Below are 27,755 nucleotides of genomic sequence, written 5' to 3'. Positions count from 1 at the left end.
CGTTCCCAGACAAGTGGGACCTCTGATCAGACCCCCCCCCCCAGACCGAAGTGACATCTGATCAGACGAGTATGCACTCGAATATCATTGTGCGCTCGGAGTGCGCTCAAAGCCGCCTCTGATCAGACGAGTTCCAGACCGAGTTCCATTTTATCAATCTTATATTCAACTAATAAAAAGCCAATCCTGAAAGTGTTGCTAAAAATACTGAGTATGCCATTTATTTATGCTTTTAACTGAATAAATGAACTTAGACAGCTTTGCATAAAAACGTCTTGATCTACTTTGATTCAAAATCTTTTCTTGAGGGGACCGGCAGTTTTTATCAGCTGGACCCCTTGGTTCTGATCAAATCCATCAGATTTTCAGATGAAGTTCTGGTCAGAATGCTGTTTTATTGATGACTCTTACCAGAGACACTAAAAGTCAGTACGAAAACAAAAAAAACTTGAAAAAAAATATCGCTCAAATTGGTCTCTGGTCAGACTAGTGTGCGCTTGAAACTGCCTCTGATCCGACCGTCCCAGAACAAAGTGGCCTCTGATCAGGCAAGTTCCAGACCATTGTCCAGACAAAAGTGCGCTCGAAGCCTTTTCCAGACCATGTAATTCGAGCACACCGGGAACATATGTGCGCTCGAAACTCGTCTGATCAGGGGTCACTTCGGTCTGGCCACCTCGACCTGGGTATTTGTCTGTCCTGATTGACTTTAACTTCTTTTCTATTCTGGACCTAGCGACATATCTCACTACCAACAGAATTGCTATGTATTTTTTTATATCTGTTGAAACTATTAAACTTGTTGTAGCAATACCCCGTGCCTGTCAATATCATTGTCAATTTCATGCAACAAAAAACTTTTGATTTGTCTCCAGAGTTTGATAAAATACATTTTCGAGCAGCCACTCAAGTTTCTCTGAGAATAAAAGTTTCAATTTGAGTTTCATAATGTGGAAGCAATTGACTCTTTTGTTGCACTCTTTGGTGAGAATCGTAATAAGAAAGTATTCTTCTGTGGGTCATAATATTATCATATTTCGTTGTTTGTATGGTCTTGCATTATGAGTTAATCCTCATTCTGTCTTTTTTCCATTCTGGGAAAATCGGAAAGATTTCAGTAGACATTTCTTGTTCCCAATAACGTGAAACGAACCGTTAATGATAACATAAAAATCATTTAACAAAAACTAGATCTATCTTGCAATGCATCTCAAAAGTTACCAGCCGTTTTTACGATGAAAAAAGCGTTATAAAACAAAAAAAGTTGTAAAAGATCTTCGATGTTCAGTTTCAGAAAGTTTATCATGTGGCTTACACCTTCACACAGTAACATCGAAAGGAAAAAATTATCCCGTCTACAAAGGTCGATGCTTGATACAACGATAATATTAGTGAAATCCAATCCAATGAAAAATTACATTTTATTGTTTTTGTTCTCCGGGTTAAGTGTGTGGTTTCCAGGAAAAAAAATTGATTGAGAAAAATAGAAAAATTACATTCCAATTGCCCTAAACAGATACGACCAAAAAGTCATTTTGCTGATCAAAAGTGCACTGATTTTTTTTATGGACTTTCAGTATGCTGCCTATTTCTTACAAAATAGTATTTGATGATCTTGTATTACTGAACAAATTCCCGAGTGGTTTTACTGCCATCATTGACTTCCAAAAAATAGAAATAGAGATATTAAAATCAGATTACCTGACCAAGTCCTTTTTGAGAGGCATGCCAGACAAAAGAGTTCTCAAAACAACTTTTTCACTCTTGTTGAGTAGTAAGATATTTCACTCTCTACTAGGCACAAATTACTAGATTATTATCCCTCTCCGACAGTGCAAAGTTTGCGAGTGAACAGCGAAGATTTTTGTGCAAAAAATTGCTTGTTTAAAAAACCTAAAGCCAATTCACCCCAAATCGGGGTATACCAAGTTGTGAAAACCAAGCTTAGTTAAAATAATAATAATAATTATTATAATTTTATTGTGAACTAGAATTATAGAAATTAGTTTTCTTTCGTTTTATAATCATATTTGAATTCATAGTTTTTAAATTAAAATCTTATTCAATTTCCTTATTGCCAATAAATGGCGAAAGGTTGCTCCAATATCTTTTAGGTGTCATCCTATTAATGTAAAATGTTTACTTTGAGTTGCTAAAAAGATGAAAACTTATTTCAGGTTTCTTAGCATCCTTTCAAGGAAAAGTCATATATGACATCTTTGCTATCATACATGGTCAATACATAATGTTTGATGTTGATTTCTTTCGGTTTATGCACATACCAATTCTCAGAGATCCGTCAGATGTAAGACAGACGGGTGATCTAATGAATGTAATCAGATTCGACATTTCCGAGGTATAATTAACTGTTAGCTCAATTTTGGAGCTGGAACCATGCGGCATTGTTTCTTAAGCTTATAGTCAGTTTAATGTGAGGTTGAGTTTTTGTTCCCGAGTATTAGACTAAAAATGTCCTATTATTTGTCGCAGTGTAGCAGTAGTTAGCGCTTAGCGAGAATTAGTGACTGGGAGCCTTGTACGGGGCAAGAAGACCTTAACTCAATTGTCGGAAATTTAAATTCAGCAAGTTTCAGTTAACCACACAATATGTGCAGTGGTACGGTAGATGGGCGCAGAGGCTGTTTTCTGAATAAATAGTTTAAAAAAACACTTTTTGACCCTATATTTGATGCAAAACATCAGTTTAATCTAGAACATTAGACCACGTAGAAGTTTGAACGAAGAAGACTTCAAGTCAATTGACACGAGTTTAAACAGTTAACTATTTGAGTTAACCACTCTGTATCTAAGCCAATGAGTGAAGCAAAGGCGTGTTCCTTAGCTCCAATTAGTCATATTTTGAAAAAATAAACAGTAATACCAGTAATAACAGTTACTACCCAACAATAACTCCAGACCGTGCGATATTTTCTTACCTGTATGGAATGCCGGTCAACCAGCAGCTTTAGACGTTACCGTCACTTCTCCCTTGCAGTCAAGCCTGACTATAAATGCGTCGCAGAAGAGTGGTTTCGCACTGTCAGCTGCTAAGGACAGGAAGTACGAACAGTAGGCCCAGAACTGTAGTGAAGTCGGAATTCAATTCATTCCTCTGGCTTTCGAAACGTTCGGAGAATTTTCACAGACATTTCGTAAGACCCTCAAACAAATCGCTACTCTGGCTGATAACAAAAATTTGCAGCCGGCGGGGTTGTCGTTAGCCTTCAGTAGGTTAACTCAATCAGTCTCTGTTACAGCAATTCGGGGGTCTGCAATCATCCTCCTAGCAAGGGATGCGAGATTATAGACACATATGAAACTGGTGCAAATCTTTGAATCCTTGTTGCAGAATTTAAGAGGCGAGTCGGCCTTGAATAGTGTGTCATCCATGAGCGGGGACAATCTATACTGATAAGTCTTTGACTCACCCAATGAGTGGGGAGCTGAAAATTTAATGCATCATCATACTATCTGTAACTCAGTGGCGGGTGAAATTTGATTGCCCAGGACAGGAACATTTGCCTCAAACCATTTTTTCAAGGAGGAAACAAGTAACTGATAACAATGATCGTTTATGAACCATGATTTTCTAATTAGATTGATCCATAAAAAAAGTTTAAAACTATTAAAATAAAGAAAAAGAATCCGTCCGTATGAAAAACATTCATGCGATCAAAAATAGAAAACTATAAAGAGACTAAGAAACAATAGTTGAAAATAGGAAGAAAAATCAGCCAACGCGAATACACAGAAGACTTGCTCGTTCAGAGGTCTCATATTCAACCACAAGTTCTGTACATCTGGTACAGACACTTGAACACAAGTTCACATACACACACACACACACACACACACACACACACACACACACACACATATATATATATATATATATATATATATATATATATATATATATACCCTCATTTCTAATAAAGTGCTGCTTACTCGTTATTGTCCTTCAGGGGACTGTCACCGTACTGTTCATTGAAGTACCGGACGGTCTGCCTTTCCTTTCTAAGCTAGAATGCATAAATAGAATCAGTAGAATTAACTGCTTGCGGCATATAATGTTTTTTAATAGATATCTAAAACTGAGTTGACGATCTTGGTGTTTTTAATGATACTTGAGTTTGCTTGATTCCAAATAATTATTGAATAAAATTTGGATGTCAAATAGAACTAAGGTCCACTTCCGTGTATCTCTCAAAGTCTCAAAAACCATTGAAAAACTGAAGTGAAATTGTATTAAAATCAATCTCTTTATCGGCACATTTTAGGCATATTGTTTTCAGTTCGTGTCTTTGGCTGCCGTCACAGGAAGACCAGACTCCTTGCCGCATCTAATGTTAGACAGGTTTGCAGCGAAGAAGCGGCGGCCATGTTCAGGGTTGCTGTCTGAACTGACATTTAAGCACGCAAGTAGATGTCGCCTAGTTGAGAGTTTTTGACAGGTTTAAATTTCTTCTGTTCGCACTAATGTTTTTCACTGGTTTTGTAGGTCTTAGTCTACAGGGTGAATTCCCTGTTAGCAGTGTGTCTCAGCTGCAGTGTAAGTACGTTTGTAGGTGAAAAGAGGCTAATCCTTTGACGATTGTTTTCTCAGCCAAGTGACGGTCTTGGGTGATTCTTATGGGTGCAGGGCTACTGCTCCACAAGAATGGAATGGTGACACTGTGGCCGATCTGCGTGGCTAGCTCAAAATTTACTGAAAATATTACTTGTTTTTTTCTGCATCATTTAAAATGGAGTCTCAAAGAGAGCAGCCACGGTTTCTTCGTACACCTTCTTTCTTTTTTTTGTGTAGTTTTGCTATTTTAATTTTCCAGGTGCTATTGTCCATATTTTTAAGTTTGAGAATTTTTTATGCTTTTTCTGTCTATTTTTATAAAATGTTGATAACTGTCGACATTTGTAATCACCCACCCGAATGGTCAGTTGTTATGCACGCGTTTTAAGTTTCTAAAATCAACGTGCGTTTATGTTCTCAAACTTTTTATTTTATAGTGGCCACAGAGTTTACAATTGACAGTTGAACGTTTTTTGCACAAGTTTTTTGGACTGTTATGAGTTTGACTTCATTTTTGTCCTCAAAATCTTTATTAATTTGTCTAAAATTGGCATCATTTCACATACTTGCACCGCCTTTTTCGTGTTATTGTGTTCGAGCTTTGGTGAGCAACGTTTTTTTTTCAAGTTTCAGCAGTTATGTTCAAAGATACCTCTCTAATTTTCATTCTCCTCGCTAACTAGTCCGTAACTTGAAAACATTTTACAATGAATTGAATTCAAATTATCTGCAAAAGTGTTTAATGATAGCCACAATACGTCATTTAAAACAAATCTTAGTTCAAATTTTAGCTAAGCTATGTTCGTGCTTTACTTATATTGCCATTTATTGGTATTATTGTTTAATTTTGTAGCAGACCATTCAAAAAAGCCATTTGATGGACATACTGCCGTTTCGTTCCCAACGTTTCTCATTTCTGCCAAACTAAATCTTTTCTGTCAAAATTTGTGAGCTCAAATTTGCTTTTCCCTACCAATGGACGATTTACTTGATAAACTTCGCAAAGAGTTAGTTATCCTCCCATGCGCCCCAGAAGAGTTGCAAAAATTTAACCCGGAAGTCAAATTCCTCCTTGGTCTCAGTAAAACGTTACGATTGTTGTCTAGCATGAATTTGCGAGGAGTAGCTGTCTGCAAACGAATTCCGTTAAAAAGCGACTCTCAAAATTGTTCCTGCTCTGCTGATCAGGCGAACTCCTCAGAAAATAAGTTATCACATGGTTGTATGTTCATTCCAGCGCCAGATTTTGACAAAGTAATAATAGTGAAAAATGTGAGCGATCTTTCCAAAGAAGGCGCAGTCAACCGAATCACAGACTCAATTTTAGATCAACTTAAGCACCTAAACAAGGTAATTGAGCAGATAGATCTGCAAAAAGATTTGCACGCCAGATCAAAAATCAATGTTCAATTGTTTGTTTGTTATCAAAACAAACTGAAGTGTCCTCAATTTGAAAAATTGAAATCACCTAGTGTCAATCTTAATCTGAACCTGCATCTCATTGAAGAAAAATTTCTCCAGGAGAAACTTCATACCTGTCTAGACAGGAAATTCAACCAAGCAGAACTAATTTGGAAGTTAATTTGGCACTGCAGTGAGACCATTAAAGAAGATTTCTATCATCTGAGCAGACATTCTTTCAATGTTTTGAGTGATAAACATGCAAACCTTGAACAAAGTGAGGAAATGATTGCACTTTTAGGCTTTCATTTTCCCAACCGCAAAGAGAAGTTGCAATTTATCCCACATTTCAATCAAATTCAGGATAACATGTTGTTTGCATTCAACGAGGATGGTAGTTTAGCTGAATTTCCTAAGTATGCCGCCTACTTGGGAGAGGTAAGATTTTTTTCTGAGAAATTACTTGCTCGTCTTAACAATCCCAAGGGAATATTGCTGAAAGGATTCTCGAATCAGCATCTAAAGACAATCTTGGACCTCGATGATATTGCGCCGCAACAGTTTCAAACTGACTGGTTGTATCTCGGTTGTCAGTATATTATAGCATTTGAAGTTGGAATGTCTCAATTTCCACAAAATCCAACATGTACAATTTGTAACAAAATAATTCAGACATTAGAAAAAACAATTCCCCAAATTCAGTTGATTTTGTACTCATTTCGGTTTTCAGGCCAGCGAAATACAGAAAAAATTGTAGGCGAGGCGTTTTTCACATTTATCAAAAAGCTTTTCAAAGCTATCATATTTCTACCTGAAATAAAATATGAGACTTTTGTGAGCGAAATAAAAGCGATTAGGGAAGCAAGTCAAGTTCCAACAGCTTCCAAACATGAGAAGCTCACAAAACCGCAAGAGCGTAGTAAAGCTTTAAAGGCTTTGACGCAAAACAAAAACCAGTTGTGCAACTTGTTGTTTATTGTCCAAGACAACTTAGACAGGAATCGGTTGAAATTAGCTTCTTTGAATGAAGATCTTGAATTGGTGGATAGCCATATTTCACTACAGGAACTCTTCAACAGCTCCAGTTTAACAGAAAACCAAAAGATTATGGACTACTTTTCCTCATTGCTCTCTGTAGCCAGTTTGAACTCTATTCAGAATGCAGATTTCACGGAAAACAGGATGTTGGCTTTCAAATTAGAAGACCGCTTTCTTAGTTCGCAAGAAAAATGGTGTCAGGGAAAGAAACAGGAAAACAAAGACGGAACGTGCAAATACAAATTATTTTCTAAATTGATCTTGAGCCCTCAACAGCATGGAATTTTGTGTGACTTCAGCAAACGGCATTTCGTAATCACAGGCTATCCTGGAACTGGGAAAACATTACTACTTTTAGCTAAGTGTGAACAACTTGCATCTTTCGAAAATATTGACAAAATTTATTTTGCTTATAGCAAGAAAAAGGTATTGTTCAGAAAATTTCTCGAAAAAACCGCAAAAAATTGTTGTAGCGAGATAATGACCTCAAAAATGGAATACAGAGAAATCATTCAAAAACAAGATCTGGAAAATTTTGTCGCAGATATAAAAAATGTAGCCAGTTTATAGAAATTCAACACAAAATTTTTTTTCACTAACTCCGCGTTTTCGGGTGTACAGAAAAAACAATTGAAAGAGAAATTCATTAAAAACATTTTTTTCATCATTGTCAACAATTTGCAAATAAATTTATATATTAGAAAAACATGGCAGCATTCCGTGTCTCCACCGGTGAGTTAGTCTTCAAACTCACCAATACAAACGGCCCTAAATTATGGTTTGGCCATTCACAACAGAGAGGAATTGACTTTTTCATTATTAGAGGCATTTAATATATTTTTTGTTTGGTTCTTACGCACGTTGTGACGATATATTCCATCAAGGAAATAAAACTTCATCATTATGAGCAAAAGTTACTAATCATCAAAATATATTGAAACCAATTACTAAAACGAAACCATTATGAAAATTTTTACTTTTATGTCAACAACAATTAAGAAAATTAGTGATGCTGAGCTGTAAGGGTTAAATGGTTTTGAAGTTGATCATCATTAAATTTTACAGATTTGTTATGTTTTTTCACTAGTTTTAGCGACTTTCATATTTCTATGTATTCAACGCCCATTAAAGAAATGGGTTTCAGCTTACAAACACCTCCTAATCGAAACCACAGTACTCGAGCAACGACTGGTACCAGATTTGTATTGGTGCAAGAAATGTCTTCCTTAAAAATTTTGAAAAAAATTGAAAAAAAGGTGTCTGTTGGAGACTTCAAATCAAAACCTGCAAGATTATTGTTGTGCTTTTTTACCATGTTTCGCGTTCCATGAGGTGTCATCTACTTCACAGATTGTGACGGCGGGGCACCTAACAACAATCTCAATTTTTGCTGAAGGTCAGCATCAGTTAATAAACTATCAGGTTAAGAAAACAAAGTTGGTAGAAGAAAAAAAAAACGACCACAATTCAAGAAAAAAAAATTGATGTTATAACAAATTTCATAGTTTGTACAAAAACAGTTTTTGAACGATTATTCAGCTGGGAATAAACACCTAGCAAACTAATTTTTATAAACAATTTGAAAATTGTTTTAATAGGACAGTCAATGGTATATTTTTCAATGTGATAACTAGTACATGCTGGCGTTTCAAATTTCACAAATATATAAAACCGTTTTCCTAGAATAGTTGTTTGAGCTTACAAACAACTTATTGGTTTTCAATGTTTTTAAACGTCCCATTAAATTGATGAATTTTTAGCGTTTTTTTGTGGAAATAACACAAATCATATTTATTAATGTATATTTTCCAAAAATGTCATTTTTTCATCAAAAGGTATTAATAATTCATTTTCATTTTCTTGACTTTTCTCTTCTTTTCTATTTATTTCAGCAAGAGTTTTTTGAAGTTCATGAGGTTTAGCGGGATTGATATTGATCCATTATCTCGTTTCTCAGTTTTCATAAAAATTTGGGAGACTTGACGAATCAATAATTGTGTAATGTTGCTTTCATATCAGCTCCTGCTATTCTTTTTTTAACTTTTCAGATCACAATTTTTGTGAAAGAATTTTCGTCAAAAGAAACTAAAGTCGTACAAGCTATTTTGCAGAAAAGTTGATTCGTGGAGCGATTTGGGAGGAGCTCAATACTGTGTCCCATATTTGAGTATATTAAGGTAGACCCGAGTTGGGCTCTCTTTTTTGCTTTAGAGGTTTGTTAAATATAGAACTACTTATTTCTGCCCGCGATTCGACTAACCGACTCTATAAAACACGAGGTAAACTGCAATTGTTAAAGCAATAAAAATATATGTTGCTGGAGCCAATGGTATGAACATTGTCATATAAAAATAACGAAACTGACTAGAATTAGTATGCAGTCATCATTTATAAGCGAATAGTCTTCTCAGTCTGTGATTTGTTGGAGAATTCACATAGTAGAATTTCTTCTGCTGCAATTATTTTTCAGGGTACCAACTTCTGGAATGATTGGCAAGCAATTAGCTTACTTTTCTTTTTTTTAAAAAAATTATTTTACTCCATAAATGGAAAGTCGATAACTCTTCTTTGTGATCGCGGCAGACTGTTATATCTACAACGAGATAGATGACAAGATTTTCAATAGGTTAATTATGCTTCAAGGAAATTACTACTATTTCTCATCGGCACTGGAATTCTGAGTAACTTATGGTCACTTTCTAATTGCATCTTTAAATTCGTTGTTTCGCTTGATGACGAGACTAGGGTTGCGATAGTTTAAAGTATCGGTATTTGGAGTGAGTTTGAATAATTATTTATGATTTAAAAAGTTGGACTTATTCTTTTTTTGTTGCAAAAAGTAAATTAAAATTATAATCTTATGGTTAAATATACTTGAAACAAACAATACTTCAAATCATTCAACTTTCTTTTTTCAATAGTATTTTCAATTTTATGATTTGATATTTTATCAAAATTAAACTGACTATATTAGAAAGCGAGAACAACTGTCATGATTGACGAAGTTGATGCTGAAAATATACTGGACATTAAAGATTTGTTCAATATGCTGAAAGAACTGTTCTGTTGTTGGATATCTTTCACTGAACCAGTGCACCTAAATTTAGCAGCTGAACATTCTTTCCAGTATGAGTATTTGAGGATTCTGTTCAGAAATGCGAGTCACATTAGCACAATTATACGTAATAACATTGATAGGGAATTAGATGACTCTACCCTCCAGTCTAAATCAGTAAGACTGCCAGGCTGCTTCACTGCTGCGCAGACCGAAATACCACAGAGGTATTTTACGAGTATTGAAGATGTGTTACGCGTTGGAGAGAGTGAGGAATTCCAGGGGAATGGTTTCACAGACACACTGATAGTAGTACTAGCACTACAATTACCCCCTGAGTTCTCTCTTGATGAATTGAAGGAGAGATGGAATGCAACTGAAGTGGTTCATTGTGGCAACAGATACGAGTTGAGTTGTGTTTCTGGATCCGAGTTCCAATCGGTGTGGCTTATCATCAACTGTAGCGAAGCCCCTTATATTAAAGACGAACATCTGACATTAGTTGTGTCTAGAGCACAGTACGAAGTGGGAATCATTCTAATTAATCTTGACCAATCTGAGTTCAAAGAAGGCGATCAAATCCTGTCATCGTATCTGTCACTCAAAAAAAGTGATCACGTGGTTTTGTTTGAACAGTTCATTGGCACGAACAACAAAAAGCCCACTCCCATCGACAACTGGCTGCAGCCAACAGATACGGATAGATATCAATTCGAGTGGTGGGAAAGACGGATGAGAATTCGGTTAAAAAATGAAAAAGACCGAACTATGGAATGTGTTAATCGACAACCAGCAACTGTCCGACTCCAACTCTATTTTGCCTTCTCGTCCCTTTTCCCGTTTAAAGGTAAAAATGGTTCACTTATCTAAGCTCACACGTTAAGGTTCGGCGAATTCCGTGAGAAAATTTCTGTTTCCAAAATTTTGCCCTGTCTGAAGTTGTTGTTCATTAGGTGAGTTCGCACTTAAATTTCAAATCACAATCAACCCAAAATATTGAATCAAATCAAAAAAGTTGTAATCTGATTGATGTCATTCACGAAGAAAAGTTCTGTCAAACAAACACTGAGAAATTCCACGAGGACAGAAAAATTTTACTCTAAGAATGTTTTTTTTCTAACTCAGTGAAATTAACATTAAAGATTCTTACATGAAACCAAATTACACAATTTTATACAAAATTAATTCTAAAATGGCACAAAAACCGCCAATTTTTGACCAATCAAAAGAGAAAGCAAACATCTGGTAACGAACCGAGCAAATGACTGATCCAAACAATGTATACTCCATAAACGTGCAAAAAATATAAATGAAAACGGTTAAACTTATGGTTGTCGAAATGAAAAAATACAGATGAATTCGTACTGAAATGCAACTCAAACGATTAAACAAACTAAATACAACACTATCAGCCACCAGAAACGAAAATCTTCAGATTGCAAGTAAATCATATACTAACCCGGGTCGAGGTTTGGCGGTGATTTTTCGTAAGAAATGCGGTTAAATGCGGTGAAAAAAAATAATTTTCACCGCGTATTTCTTACATCTTTTTGCGGTGAATGTGGTGAATCGTGGTGAACTATTTATTTTCACCGCGTTCTCAGTATTTTCACAAAAAAGGATCATCCCAACACGAGTTCGAACCTCTGACCTCATGCATGCCTTCACCCGTACCTTGCTTGCAGCAAAAATCAGCGCTGAATCATTGAAAATTTCAGTCTGTTTTTTGGCTTACCATTACTATGTTCAGGTCACTTTTGGGAAATTACAGATAAAAATTCATAGTAAATCCTACGAGCATGAAAAAGTTTTACTGTTGACTCTATTTGCAGGGGTAAATTACGGCTTAGTTTTATCTGCCAATGAATAATTCCCGCCTAAATGATATCTGCGCATGAATAATTGCCGGCTATGCTTCGTCTGTGTATAAGTAATTACCGCCTAATTTTGGTCTGCACACAAGTAATTACCGCCAAAACTCTCTCTGCACGTTTTGTTAATTCATGCTTAATTGCTGCCTAAATATTGCCGCTTTTTGATCTGGTAGGGGCTTTAAGTGGTTGTTTCACGCTGCTCGGTCAAATAAATTGTTCCCTCTCTCATGCAAAAAGAATAAGCTCTGGTAAATTGTTTGAATTTATAAACGCATGATTTTATAAATACATGTCATATAAATATAGAATAAGCTCTGGTAAATTGTTTGAATTTATAAACGCCTGAATTTATAAATATGGAATATGGAATTAATGTCCGTTTAATACGTGATGTCCATTACATTAAATAGTTTAATTGTCCCCACTCGGCGGAGGTCGGCGGAGGTCGGAGGTCAGCGGAAGTCGGCGGAAGTCGGTGGAAGTCGGTGGAGGTCGGATGTCGGCGGAAGTCGGCGGAAGTTGGTGGAGGTCGGAGGTCGGCGGAAGTCGTTGGAGGTCGATGTGTGAGTTAATTGTGGTGTAGTTCGCAGAAGTTCAGCTAGAATGCAGCTCCGGGTATTGCCACGTTGAAAATTTCATGCATGATATCAGTCATTCGAAATTTTCAAAATTTGCTATGTACAGTCTGTTAGTTCTTTGTATGCACAGTCTGATCTGAAACGTTCTGTGCAGTGTTAACCAATAATGTAGAGGATGCTGCGAAGAAAAAGGACAGACTGGGATGTTGCCTAATCGAGTCTCCGCAGACTGGCAAAAGTATTTATACTGCTATTTGTCTGGTACAGTAATGGTTACCATTGAAATTCAATGCTACAGCGCTGAAACTCACTGCGACCAAGGTACGGGCACCTGCTTAGTCCACTGCGCCAACTTTCACTTACATTTTGGCAATTTCTTGTAAATTTAAATTAGATTGAGTAAACTTTGAAAATCATATGCGGTGAATTTTCGTAAGAAATGCGGTGAATTTTTGTAAGAAATGCGGTGAATTTTTGTAAGAATGCGGTGAAATGTGGTGAAATATTTATTTTCACCGCATTCACCGCAATCACCGCATTTCTTTAAAAAATTTCACCGCATTCATCGCATTTCTTAGAAAAATTTACCCAAAAACCTCGACCCGGGGAGACGTCCACGAAAATAAACTATAATTCATTTCATTCTTCTCTCAGAAAAATAGGGCTGTGAAAGTTCTTTAGACCAACAGCGTCCCATCAAATTTTTACACATTGGAACTTTAGACAGCAGACACCTACTTTGTAGAAAACCACTGAGAGACTAAGTAGAAGAACATAAACGAAAATTAGCAAAAATTTTACTGATGTCTATGAAGATAAGTGGCTTCAAAATCATTGAAAGACGAATCCAAATCTGCCATATATATTGCACTATCCATCAACAAAAAGCAAAGGTCAACTTAAAAGAAAACATTTCTGGCCCGCGTGAAAAAAATTAACCTGAAATCAGTTAACAATCAAAACGTCAAAGTTCAACAAATTTTGCTCACAATGACAACAATTTTTAGCAATTAACAAAAAATTTAATTTCAATGACAATATAAAAAAATGCATTTGCCAAAATTTGTTTCTTGTCCATTTATTTTATCTCGCAGTTGTTTTCAACAAAGTTGGCGCCAGGTGTCTCTATTCCATGTGGGTAAAATTTTTGACATTAACGTTCGATCTGATGATTTTCACAAGCCTAGTTTTCTTTTAAAAAAATTAAAAGAAATTGCAATTTTTGTAATGCTGTTTTAGTTCTTGATATACAACATGCTTACTATCAGAAGATTTTCCTTAAAGCAGCTGGTAGCTTTGTCTTGAGTTCATTCAAATCTTTGAACTGTGATTCAGGATTTAACCTTTGTGATTTTTTGAAAAATTTCTAATATATAACACTGGAAGAAGTTTTCGACTGAGTAAAAAGCTATTCAGCTGGGAAGTTCAATGGCATGTACTGTTTGAGCATTTGTTTGCTGATTTGTTGCGCATTGTTATATCTTCTGAAAGCAAAAATGTTTTATGCACCCATGCAAAAATTTAGAGTACAGCATAAACAAAAAAGGCGTTGAGTTTTTATTACAAATTACCGGAGGCCATGGGGTACATACTGCATCAATTATATTTGGGCTTCCCGGTTGAGTTAGGGTTATATTTCTTTGTATTCTATCTCTCTCCTTTTTACAGACCTAATTTTGTTAACGCTCGAATAAATTTTGTTTTTAAAAAAGACTTAGAACAGCAGAGCTTAATGTTTCTTCACGCTTCTGGTTTTTTTAGTACTAACAGACGCAGCTTAGAAGATTTTTTGGCTTTTCAGTTGGCAACTACTGTCACCTTAACTTCTGTGTTCTTTATTCTTTTGTTGCAGATATGAACCAAATTGTTAAACAAGTGGCGAGTACGATTGATGAAAAAAGTGGTGAAGTTGGTGAACTGAATCTGCTTTACTGGAGTATTCTATCAGGGTATCTAGAGTCAGTACAATGTTGTCTGTCTTTCCTTCGCAAACGGAATCTGCTCTCAGCTGAAATAAACAAATTCTATCCAAATGCAACTATAATACATGTACTGTATGCTGTGAGAATAAGAAACAAGGACTTTTTGGAGTTGACCCCGACTTTTGACCAGTTAGAGAAAAGCACTCTTCTTCATACATTTGAAGCGAAAAATGTCTTCGAAGACATGTTCGGAGAACGCAATGCTCGATTTTTTGGTAAAAACTTTGTCGAATTGTTCTCCTCTACTGCCAGAAGTGATGTATTCTTCATGGAGTCCCGGGTCGAGGTTTTGACAAAAAATAATGTAAGATTAGCGGTGAATAGCGGTGAAAAAAAACTTTTTTCACCGCAAAGCGCCCGCATCTTTTAGCGTTGAATGCGCTGAAAGCGGTGAATTTTTGTAAGAATTGCGTTGAATTTTGCGGTGAAAAATTTGTTTTCACCGCATTCATCGGAATTCTTACAAAAAAGAAACCGCCGTACAAGGGTTCGAACCTCTACCTCATGCGTGTCACCAACTTCGTAATCCACTGCGCCATCTGTCACTTACTTTGAAGATATTTCCTGTGAATATAAGATAAGCGTTGAAATTAGCGCGGTGAATATTTGTAAGACATGCGATTTTAGCGTTGAATGCGCTGAAAGCGGTGAATTTTTGTAAGAATTGCGTTGAATTTTGCGGTGAAAAATTTTTTTTCACCGCATTCACCGGAATTCTTACAAAAAAGAAACTGCCGTACACGGGTTCGAACCTCGACCTTATTCGTGTCACCAACTTCGTAATCCACTGCGCCATCTGTCACTTACTTAATTGATATTTCCTGTGAATATAAGATAAGCGTTGAAATAAGCGCGGTGAATATTTGTAAGACATGCGATTTTAGCGGTGAAAATTTTTTTTCACCGCATTCTGCTGGTAGCGGTGAAAAATTTTTTTTTCACCGCATTCTGCTGGTAGCGGTGAAAAATTTTTTTTCACCGCATCTCACCGCATTTTCTTTCACCTCTTAAGCGCTGAAAAAAAACTTTTCACCGCTTAAAAGTTTTTTTTCATCGCATTCATCGCATTGAACGCAAATCTTACACTTTTACTCAAATTCACCGCAAATCTTACATCTTTTAGCGATTTTTAGCGGTGACACCTCGACCCGGGGTGTCTTGGCTTTGAGAGTGGAGAGTGTGAAGATGAGAGACTAAAGAAGACTTACATCAATTTGGGCGGAAAAATTCAACCCGGGTACAGACAATGGGGAGGGGACATTCTATTCAATGTAATTGCAGCGGGAAAAGTGACTGTAGTTTCATCGGGATTGGAAGCTTTGGGGAGATACGAACACATACTCAAGTATGAACTCAATCAGATCAACAAACACGCCAATAAGACTCTTCTTCAGTATGCATTGTACAGTAAGTTATAAATATCTTTCAGAGAATGTCACTTTGGTGATGTAGTCATTATGTAATCAAGGCAAACTGAAGCACTTGTTCCTCTGATTCTCTTGTGACAACGTGTATGTGACAAATATTTCGGTAATCAGACCCTAATTTTACTGCCCAGATCGAGGTTATAATTTGTCCTCGTTTATGACGCAGACCGTTTTTGAACGCACACAGGGGGTATGGTGCGTTCAAACATACACAGGCGAGGAATTTTTTGAACGAGCAACATAAACGCACCAAGTACTTACGGTCGAGCCAAAGTCTGCCCCATAGAAGAGCCAAAAACTGCCCCATAGACGCACCAACTCTGCAACATAGACGAGCCAAAAACTGTCCCATAGACGCACCAACTCTGCAACATAGACGAGCCACGTTCAGCCCCAGAGACGAGCTAGAAACTTTATCATAGGCGAGCTAAAGTCTGCCCCATAGAAGAGCCAAAAACTGCCCCATAGACGCACCAACTCTGCAACATAGACGAGTCAAAAACTGTCCCATAGACGCACCAACTCTGCAACATAGACGAGCCACGTTCAGCCCCAGAGACGAGCTAGAAACTTTATCATAGGCGAGCTAAAGTCTGCACCATACACTTTTTAAACATCTTTTTATAGCAGTACTGTCGGAAAATTGTCTGAAGTTGATTGAAAAAATCAACTTTTTGAGATTTTCCAGCATGTTCTGGGTGTCTTCCCCTCCTCCTTCTCTCAACCGGGCTGGGGACCGGCTACGGCGGAGTTACAAACAAACAACTATAGGAGAATTGAGCAGAGCACTGGCTAAAAAAACTAGGCTCGAAAAGCTCTCTCCAAAACAGAAACACTAAACAGACAAAGTAAAATAATACCTGTAATAAATAATAAATAATATTATAATAAATATAATAAACACGATCCACGCATAGATTAACACCATAATGAAACAAGGAGGATCGTTAATGTGCGATTGCACATAATGTTCCGACTATTCTCATTGTCAAACTTTTTTTCTATACAAGCGAAACCAAAAATTCTTCTTGCACCTGGACCCACACAAAAAGTGGGACTCCTAGGTTGCTTTTGGTTAGCTTTCGACAAATCCAAGACCCGATTGCAAAAAAAAAAGACGTTTTAAAATAAAATTTTCAAATAAGAGAAAAACCTCAACTAAGAGACGCAACAATAAATCTGAGCTAATCTCGAGTCTTAATTTTAAGAATTGTTCACTCAAGAAGTCATTATCAACGTTTCACTCAAGTTTTCAGGCATATGCTTTCACAATTATTCACATTTTTTCACAAAAAACCGTAGCTTACTCTGCGATGTTAAAATGAGCAAAACAAAACTGGGCAGACTTCTTGGGGAGCAAATCTCTAGTGTTTACTTTAAATGAAAAAACAAAAACTCTGATGCAAGGATCCTTGCCTGAAATTGAAAATATATCACTCTCCTAGCTGATATATGTTTCCGTAAAGTGAAATTACTAGAAAGTACAATAAATTTTTGGTTAGTTGAAGTAACATCGATACAACTGTACTATCAAATAACGCCAGCAACTAGTAGAACAAACGGAGGCCTGAACAAACTCATTCCCCTATGATCAATCAGACTTTAACGCTTCAAAATTTGCTTCAGATTGTCACAAAACAAAGACTTTTGCTGTGGCGGCCGAGCTTACTAACTCAACAACTAAGTTGCATAGTGCTACAAGGCCAGTTCAACCAGCGAAGTTAGAAAATTATGACAAGCGCAATTTAATGCTACGTTCTATCAAAGTCATATGGATTTGTTCACTTTGTTCAACATTTATATTCAGTAACTATTAATAGTACGTAATCATCATACATGCAGTTAAACTGAAACTCAAACTCGAACTACGCTATCGTTGCCACATATTCACGTGATCACAATCACACAGAATTTAGCTCAAACGGAGTAAGAGAAACCCAAATTGGTATGCCAGATTCGATGAATTTTGCACTTTTCTTACCAATTCAGAGAGTAGGCAGAGTATAAGGTATCCTGAACCGCAAACTCAGTGTATTCAGAGTTACGACATACTGATCTACAACCAATCAGAGATACTAATTTGACAAGTACGGCAGTGTAATTAGATCTTGAAAAACTATCAAAAGTCAGTTGAAATTTGCAATTTTGGTTTTGTTAGACTAACATAGAGTGCACATTGAAGCAGTTTTTCCTGAGCGGCCAATTACTTGTTATCATGATTTGCTTCTGTAGATCATGTTAATGATTGTACAGTTCTAATTTTATTTTGACTTGTGAAAAAGGAGTTAACTTCGTTATTCTCAGATTTTGTTGCTGAGGAATGAAGTTTCTAAGTGAGAGAATTTTGTGCAAAGCACATAGTCAGTTTCTCATACTGGTTTTAACGAAGTCTACTCTAGTTGAAAAATGTGTTACTTGAAACCAATAGAGTGTTGCGGCTGCTCAAGAATCTCAGCGGAACCTAATCTTCACGGTCATTGATTTAGGTCATTGTTTACATAGTAATTGTTAAATTACTGCAATATTTACTTTTATTGACATAAGCACGGATTGTTATTATGCCTCAAATGTATGAGATATGACCTTTAAAAAACACCTAAGACATCATAGAATTAACAATTTAAGAATTTTAACAAAAAAATGACAAAATATCAAAAAATGCACTTTTTGCAGCACAATATAAGTGCTAATAGCCACACTTGTGGGTCTGATGCAAAAACGTTTGTTGGGTCCATGAGTAGCTTAGAGGTAACCCTAACCGTCTGCCGTAATCTCGGGTTGCTCGGGTTTTGCCTTCCAAATATCGGGGGGGGGGGTTGTAGAGATTTTCGGTCCCAACTTGTGAAATTTTTCAGTTTTGACCATTTTTGAGTTTTGACAAATTTCAAGTTTTTTCAGTTTCAAAAGTCATTTCTTGCTGTCTGATGGCTTTTGTAGCTCATTTGAAGTGGCGCCAACATAGAGAGACTTGCTTAAATTAAAGTTGGAAAATTTATTATTGTTGTTCAGTTGCAATTACAACATTTCTGACTGTTTTTGCAATTTATGAGATAGAAATTTGAAACTTCGGCTTCAATGTATTAGAGTTCCTAAATTCGGTTTATAAATTGAGTGATTAACAAAACAATTTGTTAAACAGCAAAGCTGAGCAATTAGTTTTTGAGACTAAAATACAACAATTAATGCAACGGTTATCTACAGTATAGCGGGTAATACGGTTCATAAAAGCTAACTGCAAAAACACAATTTCTGGAAAGATTTGAAACCGCTGTAACGTCTGGATAGTTTTGAAGCAAGCTTGTGCCCTACCAAGCAAATTTCGTTGAGGATCATCTGAAAGACGCAAGGAAGTGCACAGCAGGTTGGGACTATATTAGATTCGCATATATAAGCAAAAGAACGCAATCAGCAATGAATGCTGAGCAAAGCAACACAACTCAAGCACCGAACGAAAGCGAGAATGAGTAACAACAACTGCCCAACGGACAACCCAATTGCTCAAACAGTGCAAAATGGAGCAACAGCAAGCCGCCAAGATACGGAGAATGTTTTGGAGACATCTTGATCAAAGCAAAGGCGCGACAAAAGGATGAAGAAATTCGATATCGAATTCGAAAAAAAGATCATACTGGAACAGGCACGTTTCGGGCGGAGGAATCTAGAGCTGGAAATGCAAACGAAGAAACTGAAAACCAAGCTTCAGCTACTTAAGGAAGAGCGTGAGCTAGAGCGCGAAATGAAGAGAGCAGCCTTAGAGAACGATGATGTCCGTTCCCAATAAACTAGTGATCGAGACAAGTCATCCTTCAAATGGACCCCAAAGAAGAGAGATTTCGCAGACTGGGCCTGAAGGATTGACAAACGTCTAACACCAGACCGACCAAAAGCTTGGTTCGAAGCAACCCCTGAAGTGACCAGGCATAGTCACTTCTTACAATATCGCAGTTCACGAGACCATTTCTCAAGCGTTGAAGACCGGGACGTTTATCCCAGAGTTGGTCTACGATACAGCAGTGTGTACTCAGGTAGTATAAACCAACCAAAGCTGAAGTTGAACAATTTTGATGGAAACACTCACGAATGGCCGGAGGGGTCTAGTATGTTCATGGCAACAGTAGATCAACGCCCAAAACCAGACTCAGAGAAAATGAGCCTTCTGAAGACTGTACAGACAGGCATAGCAAGGCCAGCAATCTCTGGAATGGGCTATTCTGGACTATGGACTTTTCTATTGTGCTACATGGAGCATTCTGTAGAGGAAGTTTGGAAGGCCTCATGTAATCATTGATGCACAACTGGAGAGTCTATGCAAAGCAAGTCAGGTGAAACCTCATGACTCAACAAGTCTGATCAGTTTCTCAGTTATTAATTCGATTTTTTGGAATGTGCACAAAGAGTACAAGAAGAATGGTGATCTGCAATCAATTTCGACACTATATGGCAGTAGATGGACTACTCCAAGTTCTCGAAGAGAAGCGGTGGTTCTATGTTGATGATAAAGATGAAGATTGGCTTGACCTGGTTATGTTTGAAAAATGGCTATCTAGGATTGCATTTGTGCACAAAGATTTTTCAGCGTTCATGGGAAAGCGATGAGTGAAATACCGTAAAAGCACAAATAGAGACAAACAGTTCTCAAAAACATCAATTTTCAGTGCTAGTTTGAACGTGAAAGAAAAAAATAAATGCAAAGTGATCACTGTCCGGTATCTGATGGCACTCATAAAATTTGGAACTGTCCACTAATCGGAAAAATGAGTGTGAATGATCGGTACGTAGCAGTGAGGAAGCAACGCTTACGTTACGGATGTACAAGGGCAATCACGCAGTCAACGTAAGCGCAGCTACAATCAACCAGAGTAACGAAGTTACTAGCTTCCTTCAGTATTTCCTGTCTCAATACAGAGCGGTTGCAACAGGCTGAACACATATGCTTTCCTATATAGTGGATCGACGGTTTCATTCGTCGATCAAAATGTGCAAGAGAAGTTACAAGCCCAAGGTACCGATGTGACGCTCATTATAGCTGGCATACACGGAACAAAGCATCTGAAGACAGAAACGTTTCTTCAGCAAAGGTGCATGCAATCGAAGCGTTTGCACACCCGTCAATCTCCTTGGGAAACACAAACTACAACTACAACAAGCTGAAGCAAATCTCCGATCACATGAGTGTTCTACCCAACGAACGCTTCAATTTGATGGAAGTTGGCATCATCCTTGGTCAAGATGCCTATGAGCTACAACGCCCATTGAACTACAATATAGGAGCAAGAAGTAAGCTTTTTGCCGTCCTAAGATGAGTCCAGACTTTTCGTCGTCCAGAGCTAGAATGGGTATTCGGTGGACCCATGACGGGCAAAAGAATACAGAATAATTGTCATTTTGCCTTAACTGAAGATGTGAAAGTGGCTGAGAACATCCAAACCTGGTGAGACGTAGAAATCTATGCTTGCAAAATCAACGTCGTCAGTCAGTCAAAGAAGAAACTGCAGGCCCAAAAAAAAGATGCTAGAGAGCACGACAAAATTCAAAGGCGAGCTGTACGAATTGGGAATGCTGTGGAGCGAACCGCAGCCAAATCTACCCAACAATTACAGCTCAGCCTTGAGTCAGCTTTTCTCATTGGAGCGAAGATTACAAGCGGACCCAAACCTGAAGAGTTTGCATCAACAATTAATAGATACAGGTGTAGAAAAAGGATTCGTTAAGATATTGGACGAGTTCGAAGTGGTAGAAGAAAAGGTACATTTGAGAAAAAATGGTATTTGCCACATCACCCCGTGCTAATCCCAAACAAGCCTGGCTAAGTAAGACGTGTTTGCAATGCTGCATCAATATACAAAGAAGTATGCCTAAATTATAGGCCAATAGCAGGACTTGATCTACTACACGGGTTGATTGGAACAATTTTCAGACCCCTTGAAATTGAATTGTAGAAGTGGATAAGCATCAACGATGCATATACCGTAGCAATTCCGGAAGACTTGAAGTCAATCAGCAACACAAAACAAGTCTAAACTGAACCCAGTACAGACGAATCTTCAGGGCAAGGACTACAATGGACTGCTATCAATGATAGTATTCAAGTGTGCAGAGGTACAAACAAGAAAGTTCAAGCACCTTTTACACAGAGAAAGCTTCTATCTTTGGTTTCTGCAGTATTCAACCCAATCGGATTGTTTGCTCCGTTCAGTGTTCACATGACACGACTTCTGAAAAGCATCTGGACTAAGACTGGACCACATTGGGACAACAAAATGGAGCCGAGTTTAGAAACAAAATTCCTGAGATGGAAAAAATAACATCCAATTATAGCCGAAACAAGCATCGATAGAAGATATTTCAACAGAGAGAGGGATAAAATCGAACTTCATGTGTTTACCGACATATCCGAAGACACCTACGTTCTGAGGCCTACCTACGTTCACTCCAAAAAGAATACTCAGCTGACTTAGCATTTGCTTTTGGAAAATGCAGAGTGGCAACAATGAAGCACATTTCAATACCCCGACTGGAATTGCAAGCGGTATTCATGGCAGTGAAGTTGAAGGGACAGATAGTCAAAGAACACGAAATGAAGATAATAGTTGTCAGACTCAACTAGAGTATTGCCGTGGATAAACAGTTCCCATCGTATGCAACAAGTGTTTGGCCAATCAAGTAGCTGAGATACTGGATACAATTGATATATCAAAGTGGAAACATATGAGCGGTATCAACAACCCAACGGATATTGGAACCAGAGAAATCAAAATTGAAGAACTCATGAGAAGTGAATGGCTCACTGGGACGGCCTGATTGAAGCGACCAGAAAGTGAGTGACCATAGCAACTGAACCTAATCTTTGCTTCAGGCGAAGAGAATATACCATCATCACTATTCATGATACAATCTGAAGAAATAAAAGCTGTTATTCAGTGGGAAGAATTCGGAAACTTTAACAGACTAGTGAATACAGTTTCAAACGTACAGCGAGCATTGAGCAAAAACAAACCAGCATGGCAAAACTCGTAGTCAGCGTTGAAGAAAGAGAAAACGCAAAAGCAATCATCTTCAAGTTACTACAGCGAGAACAGTTTGGTGAAGATATAAAATCTCTAAAAGCTGAAAAAAATTCCAAAAAGCAGCAAAATCCGACAGTTCTCACCCTTCCTAGATGAACAAGGACTTATTCGCGCCAAAGGCAGATTAACTAAAACTCAATTGGACTTCAATGCAAAGCATCCAATATTACTACAATGGAAAAATCACGCGGTTTGAAATGTTCTTGCGAAACGAGTACAAGGACAATCAACACGAAGGCGCTCAGCATGTAAACAACATTGTTCAATAGATGAGATGATGTGCAACCTAGGTATACAAGCACAAACGATAACACAAGTAATGGCCGATCTACCCGAAGAGCGGTGAGACGCTTCAACAGCCTTTACAAATGTTGGAGTTGACTACTTTGTCTGTTTACTGTAAAAATCGGGCGATGAAACGAAAAGCGATGGCGCTGTCTATTCACATGTCTAACTATGAGAGCGGTGAATATAGAAGATTTACCCAAGTTGGACACAGATAGTTTTGTCAATACAATCACGCGATTTATTGCGCGAAGAGGCAAACGAAATACGATCATCAGTGACAACGGGACAAATTTCGCTGCAGCTGAACGAGAATTAGGAGTACGTTGCGGAATGGAACAAAGAATGGATCGAAGAACATCTAATTTAACGAGAAATCAGATGGACGTTCAACCCACCCGCAGCACTTCACTTTAGAGGAGTATAGAAACGTTTGGTCAGAAGTAGCCAGAAAGCAAAGTATGCAACAGATTAGTCACAGAGGACGTTCTATCAACTGGGTAGTGCATTGTAGAGCAAACATTGAACGCAAGGCCTTTGACTCCAGTCAGTTCAGAGGTTAATGACGTGGAAACGTCGACCCCCGATCACTTCTTGCTCGGCAACAAGAACGTTTTCTTACCTATCTACCATGCGCAGAAAATTTTGTGGATCATTGAAAGCTCTTCCGACAAACTCAATACTATGCAAATCTCATATAGGACAGATTTTGTAAAGAATATATGCCAACTGTGAATAACCAGCAAAAATGGCGATCTACGGCAATCGAAACTCTTAAAGAAGGCGATCTCGTTTAGTTGATCGACGACAACGATAAGCGTGGATATTATAATCTACGTCGAGTTACGCAGACCATCGATGGGTCCGACGATGTGATTCGATCAGTGGTAGTCTGAACAAACGACGGAGTTTAAAAGAGACCAATAGTAAAGCTCGCCCCAGTACTATCTGGACGAGATGTTTTCGCAATGGAAAACCAGACCGGCAATATGGCAGCTGAGCTTACCAATTCAAAAACCAAATTGAATAGCGCTTCAAAGCGAAATTAGAATAGCATGACAAGCAAAATATAATGCTACACTCTATCGAAGCCATAAGGATTTGTTCACTTTGTTCAACCTTCATAATCAATAACAATTATTAGTACGCAATCATTATACATGAACTGAAACTCGAACTCGAGTTACACTATTATTGGCACATATCCACTTGTTCACAATCGCACAGAATTTAGCTCAAACAGTAAGAAATACCCAAAATGGTATGCCAGATTCGTTGAATTTTGCACTTTTCTTACTTATTCAGAGAGTGTGAGGCACCATATAAGGTGTACCGAAACCCAAACTCAGTGTTTCCAGAGAATCCTACAACATACTGATCTACAACCAATCAGAGATGCTAATTTGACATGTACGGCAGTATGATTAGATCTTGAAAAACTATCAAAAGTCAGCTGAAATTTGCAATTTTCGTTATATTAAACAGACATAGACTGCATACTGAAGCAGTTTTTCCTGAGCGGTCAATTACTTGTTACCGTGTTTTGCTTCAGTAGATCATAATAATGATTGTACAGTTTTAAATTAAATTTGACTTGTGAAAAGAGAATTAACTTTGATATTCTCAATCTTTGTTGCTGCGGAACGAAGATCCTAAGTGAGATAAACTTTGTGCAAAGCACATAGTCAGTTGCTTTTACTGGTTTTAACGAAGCCTACTCTAGTTCAAAATTGTGTTACTTGGAACCAATAGAGAGACTTGCTTAAATTAAAGTTAGAAAGTTTGTTTTTGTTGTTCAATTGCAATTACAACATTTCTGACTGTTTTTGCAATCTTTGAGATAGGAATTCGAAACTTTGCAAAAGTATAGCCAAGTTGTAAGGCTACAGTGTGTCAGAATTAGAATTCCTAAATTCTTTTTATAAATTGAGTTATTAACAAAACACAACAAAAATTGAGTGTTTCATTTTGAATTATTTTGTTAATCTGAGCAAAATAAGTTGGTTAAACAGCAGAGCTGAGCAATTACTTTTTGAAACTAATATAGCAACAAGTAATGCAATGGTAATCTACAGTATAGCGGATAAAACAGTTTACAAAAGCTAACCGCAAAAACACAATATCCGGACAGATTTGAAACCGCTGAAACGAACTGGGCGGTGTAAAGTTTTCCTTGTTTTTGTAGGAGAGCAGCCGTTACTTTTGCTGATCAGAAAACTTCCAGGCTTGGTTCAGAGTTTTGTACGCTCGAGGATTTTCCCATACTATAGATTTCGAGCGCACGATGAACAGGTGTGTGCGTTCGAAGACGGTCTAATCAGAGGCCACTTGGGTCAGGCATCTTAAGCTGGGTAACAGCTAGTCTTTTAAATGTGTACTCAAGCAGACTTGTAATGCATAATTTTTATTTTTAAATATAATTTTTAACCTTTAATTTATGATCAATGAAGAATAGGTTTAAACTAGTGTGATTGACGATCATTTTTAAGTGCATCTGATTAACACTGATAATTTGTCTATAGGCTGTGATGAGCTGGAAGTGATCAAACTACTCATTGACGCAGACTTTCCAAACAAACTTCTACTGCATGAGTGTTTGAGATACAACTGCATTGACAAAATATACGTGGGCGAAAACGTGTTGGATACTGCTATCAGAAGAGAGTGCTGGAGTATAGTTGAGTATCTGCTGTCGGATGAAGAGAGGAGACACATATTCATGTCAAGTCACAAAGGAGACAAATATCGAGATGCGCTCTTGAATCGTGCCATACAATCCCTATCAGATGATGAGAGAGAAGAAGTGGATAAATTGGTTCGATTACTCCGACTAAGAAAACGTGCAAACAGTGTTCCAGACGTATCTATTCACGGTGATCAGAGGAGTGTAGTTGATTATCTGTGTTCAAATGAAGAGAAGACCTTGTCAAGTGATGAACTCGACAAGAATCAACTTATGTTTTCGAACAGCCATGAGCTATCTTTATCAGATGATGCGAGTGATCAAATGGCGGAAAAGGTGGCGGAGAACAGTTGAGTTTCTGTTGTCAGATGAAGAGAGGAGGCATATTCAAGTCAAGTCACAGAGGAGAGAAATATTTGAAATATTCATAGAAAACTAACTACCAAAATCTCAGAAAAACAAAAATTGATAGTGATGAGTCCACAAATAAGTGATGAATAGTGATGAATCTATTCGACTATTACAAGGGAGTACGAAGCAAGCCAAATAGTTGTGAACAGAAGCTTTCAGAAAAGACATGTTGTAAATATGATTGCAAATTTTTTCTAAAATTATCCTCCCCGGTTGCAAAGGAGACTTGCAAAGTATTTTGCCGGAGGCTTTCATTACAAGCCAACGTCCCTACCAATGGAATTACTATTGCGCACATTTTGTGAAATTTTGAAAGAAAAGCGTCGTAAAGTACGGGGCTAGGGGTATTAGCCGACACACCAATTAGAAGACACGCCAATTGGCCGACAGATTTCATCAAGACGACGTGAAAAAGCCGAAATCGAAACTGTAATTTAAGTAGAGTTATTAGAAGCGTCGACTTAATTATGCTCGGTCGTAATAATCTGATCGGTTGTGATAGATTCATATCAAGTCCCAAGGGCCGCTGAGGCATGGCCAAATTAGCTGGCAGTAATAGCCAATTAATGTTTGTTTTACAACTAAGGGACGCTACTTTTACCGCTTAATGCGCGCGTAATTATCGTGAACTGTGGTTTTCGAGTAGTTATATTTGTTCAAGTGTCGGCTAAAAGCTGTGTCGGCTAATTTGTATATCGGCCAATTGACCGGTCACGGTAAAGTACAATGTCAATCTATAATGTATTATTATAGTAGAATTTGCTATATTTTGTTTAATATTATATAATAACTAGTACAATTGTTCCTTTGTCGCCATATCCCACACTTAAAAGACCTTTTTACAGAAAAATATTTTGAGGTCCAGGTTAACTGGCTCGTTATGTTATCGAGGAAGCGGAGAACGCTCGTTAAATTTTTGAATACTAAGGATAATACTTCATCGATCGTGGTTTCTCAATTGGACGACATACAATTTTTAAGACACAGAATTAGCCGACAATTGAGGAACTATAAACACCGGACAACCACATTTCATGATAATGAACCGCGCACTAAGTTAGCCTCCCTTAGTTTTAAGCCAACCGTTATTAGGCTGTTTGGGTCCTTCTTCAAAAAGGCTCTCGCAATTAAAATCTATCGCAGTTGAACAAATTATCACGACAAAAAAATAAAGTCGAAACTTCAATAACACTAGTTGAATTTGGACCTTGTTTAATAGATTGCATGTCAATGAAAGACAAAACTGCACTATTTACCAGAATTTTTTATAAAGGGTGACAAAAATACTGACGGCGACACAAAAGCAGTCAGAGGAAGCAACTAAAAACTCATAGTTGATACAAAGTATCAACAAACTATAATTAAGCGAATCATGTTATTTACT

General features: G+C 37.5%; 2 protein-coding genes across 2 annotated transcripts in view; one reads left to right on the top strand and one right to left on the bottom strand.

The window, feature by feature from the left end:
- Positions 1–27,755, bottom strand: part of LOC142354692 (uncharacterized) — a 361,988-nt gene that overhangs the window by 281,153 nt on the left and 53,080 nt on the right. The window lies entirely within an intron of this gene.
- Positions 7,502–26,660, top strand: LOC142353932 (uncharacterized). The gene is made up of 5 exons (XM_075406163.1): positions 7,502–7,564; positions 9,988–10,911; positions 14,369–14,784; positions 15,668–15,905; positions 25,800–26,660. Exons 2-5 carry the CDS (start codon positions 10,002–10,004, stop codon positions 26,312–26,314), a joined length of 2,079 nt encoding a protein of 692 aa, XP_075262278.1. The 5' UTR covers positions 7,502–7,564; positions 9,988–10,001; the 3' UTR covers positions 26,315–26,660.

This window comes from Convolutriloba macropyga, chromosome 15 (genome assembly GCF_964194025.1).
Source record: "Convolutriloba macropyga chromosome 15, txConMacr16.3, whole genome shotgun sequence".
Taxonomy (NCBI): Eukaryota; Metazoa; Xenacoelomorpha; order Acoela; family Convolutidae; genus Convolutriloba; species Convolutriloba macropyga.
This window is presented reverse-complemented; position numbering and strand designations above follow the sequence as displayed.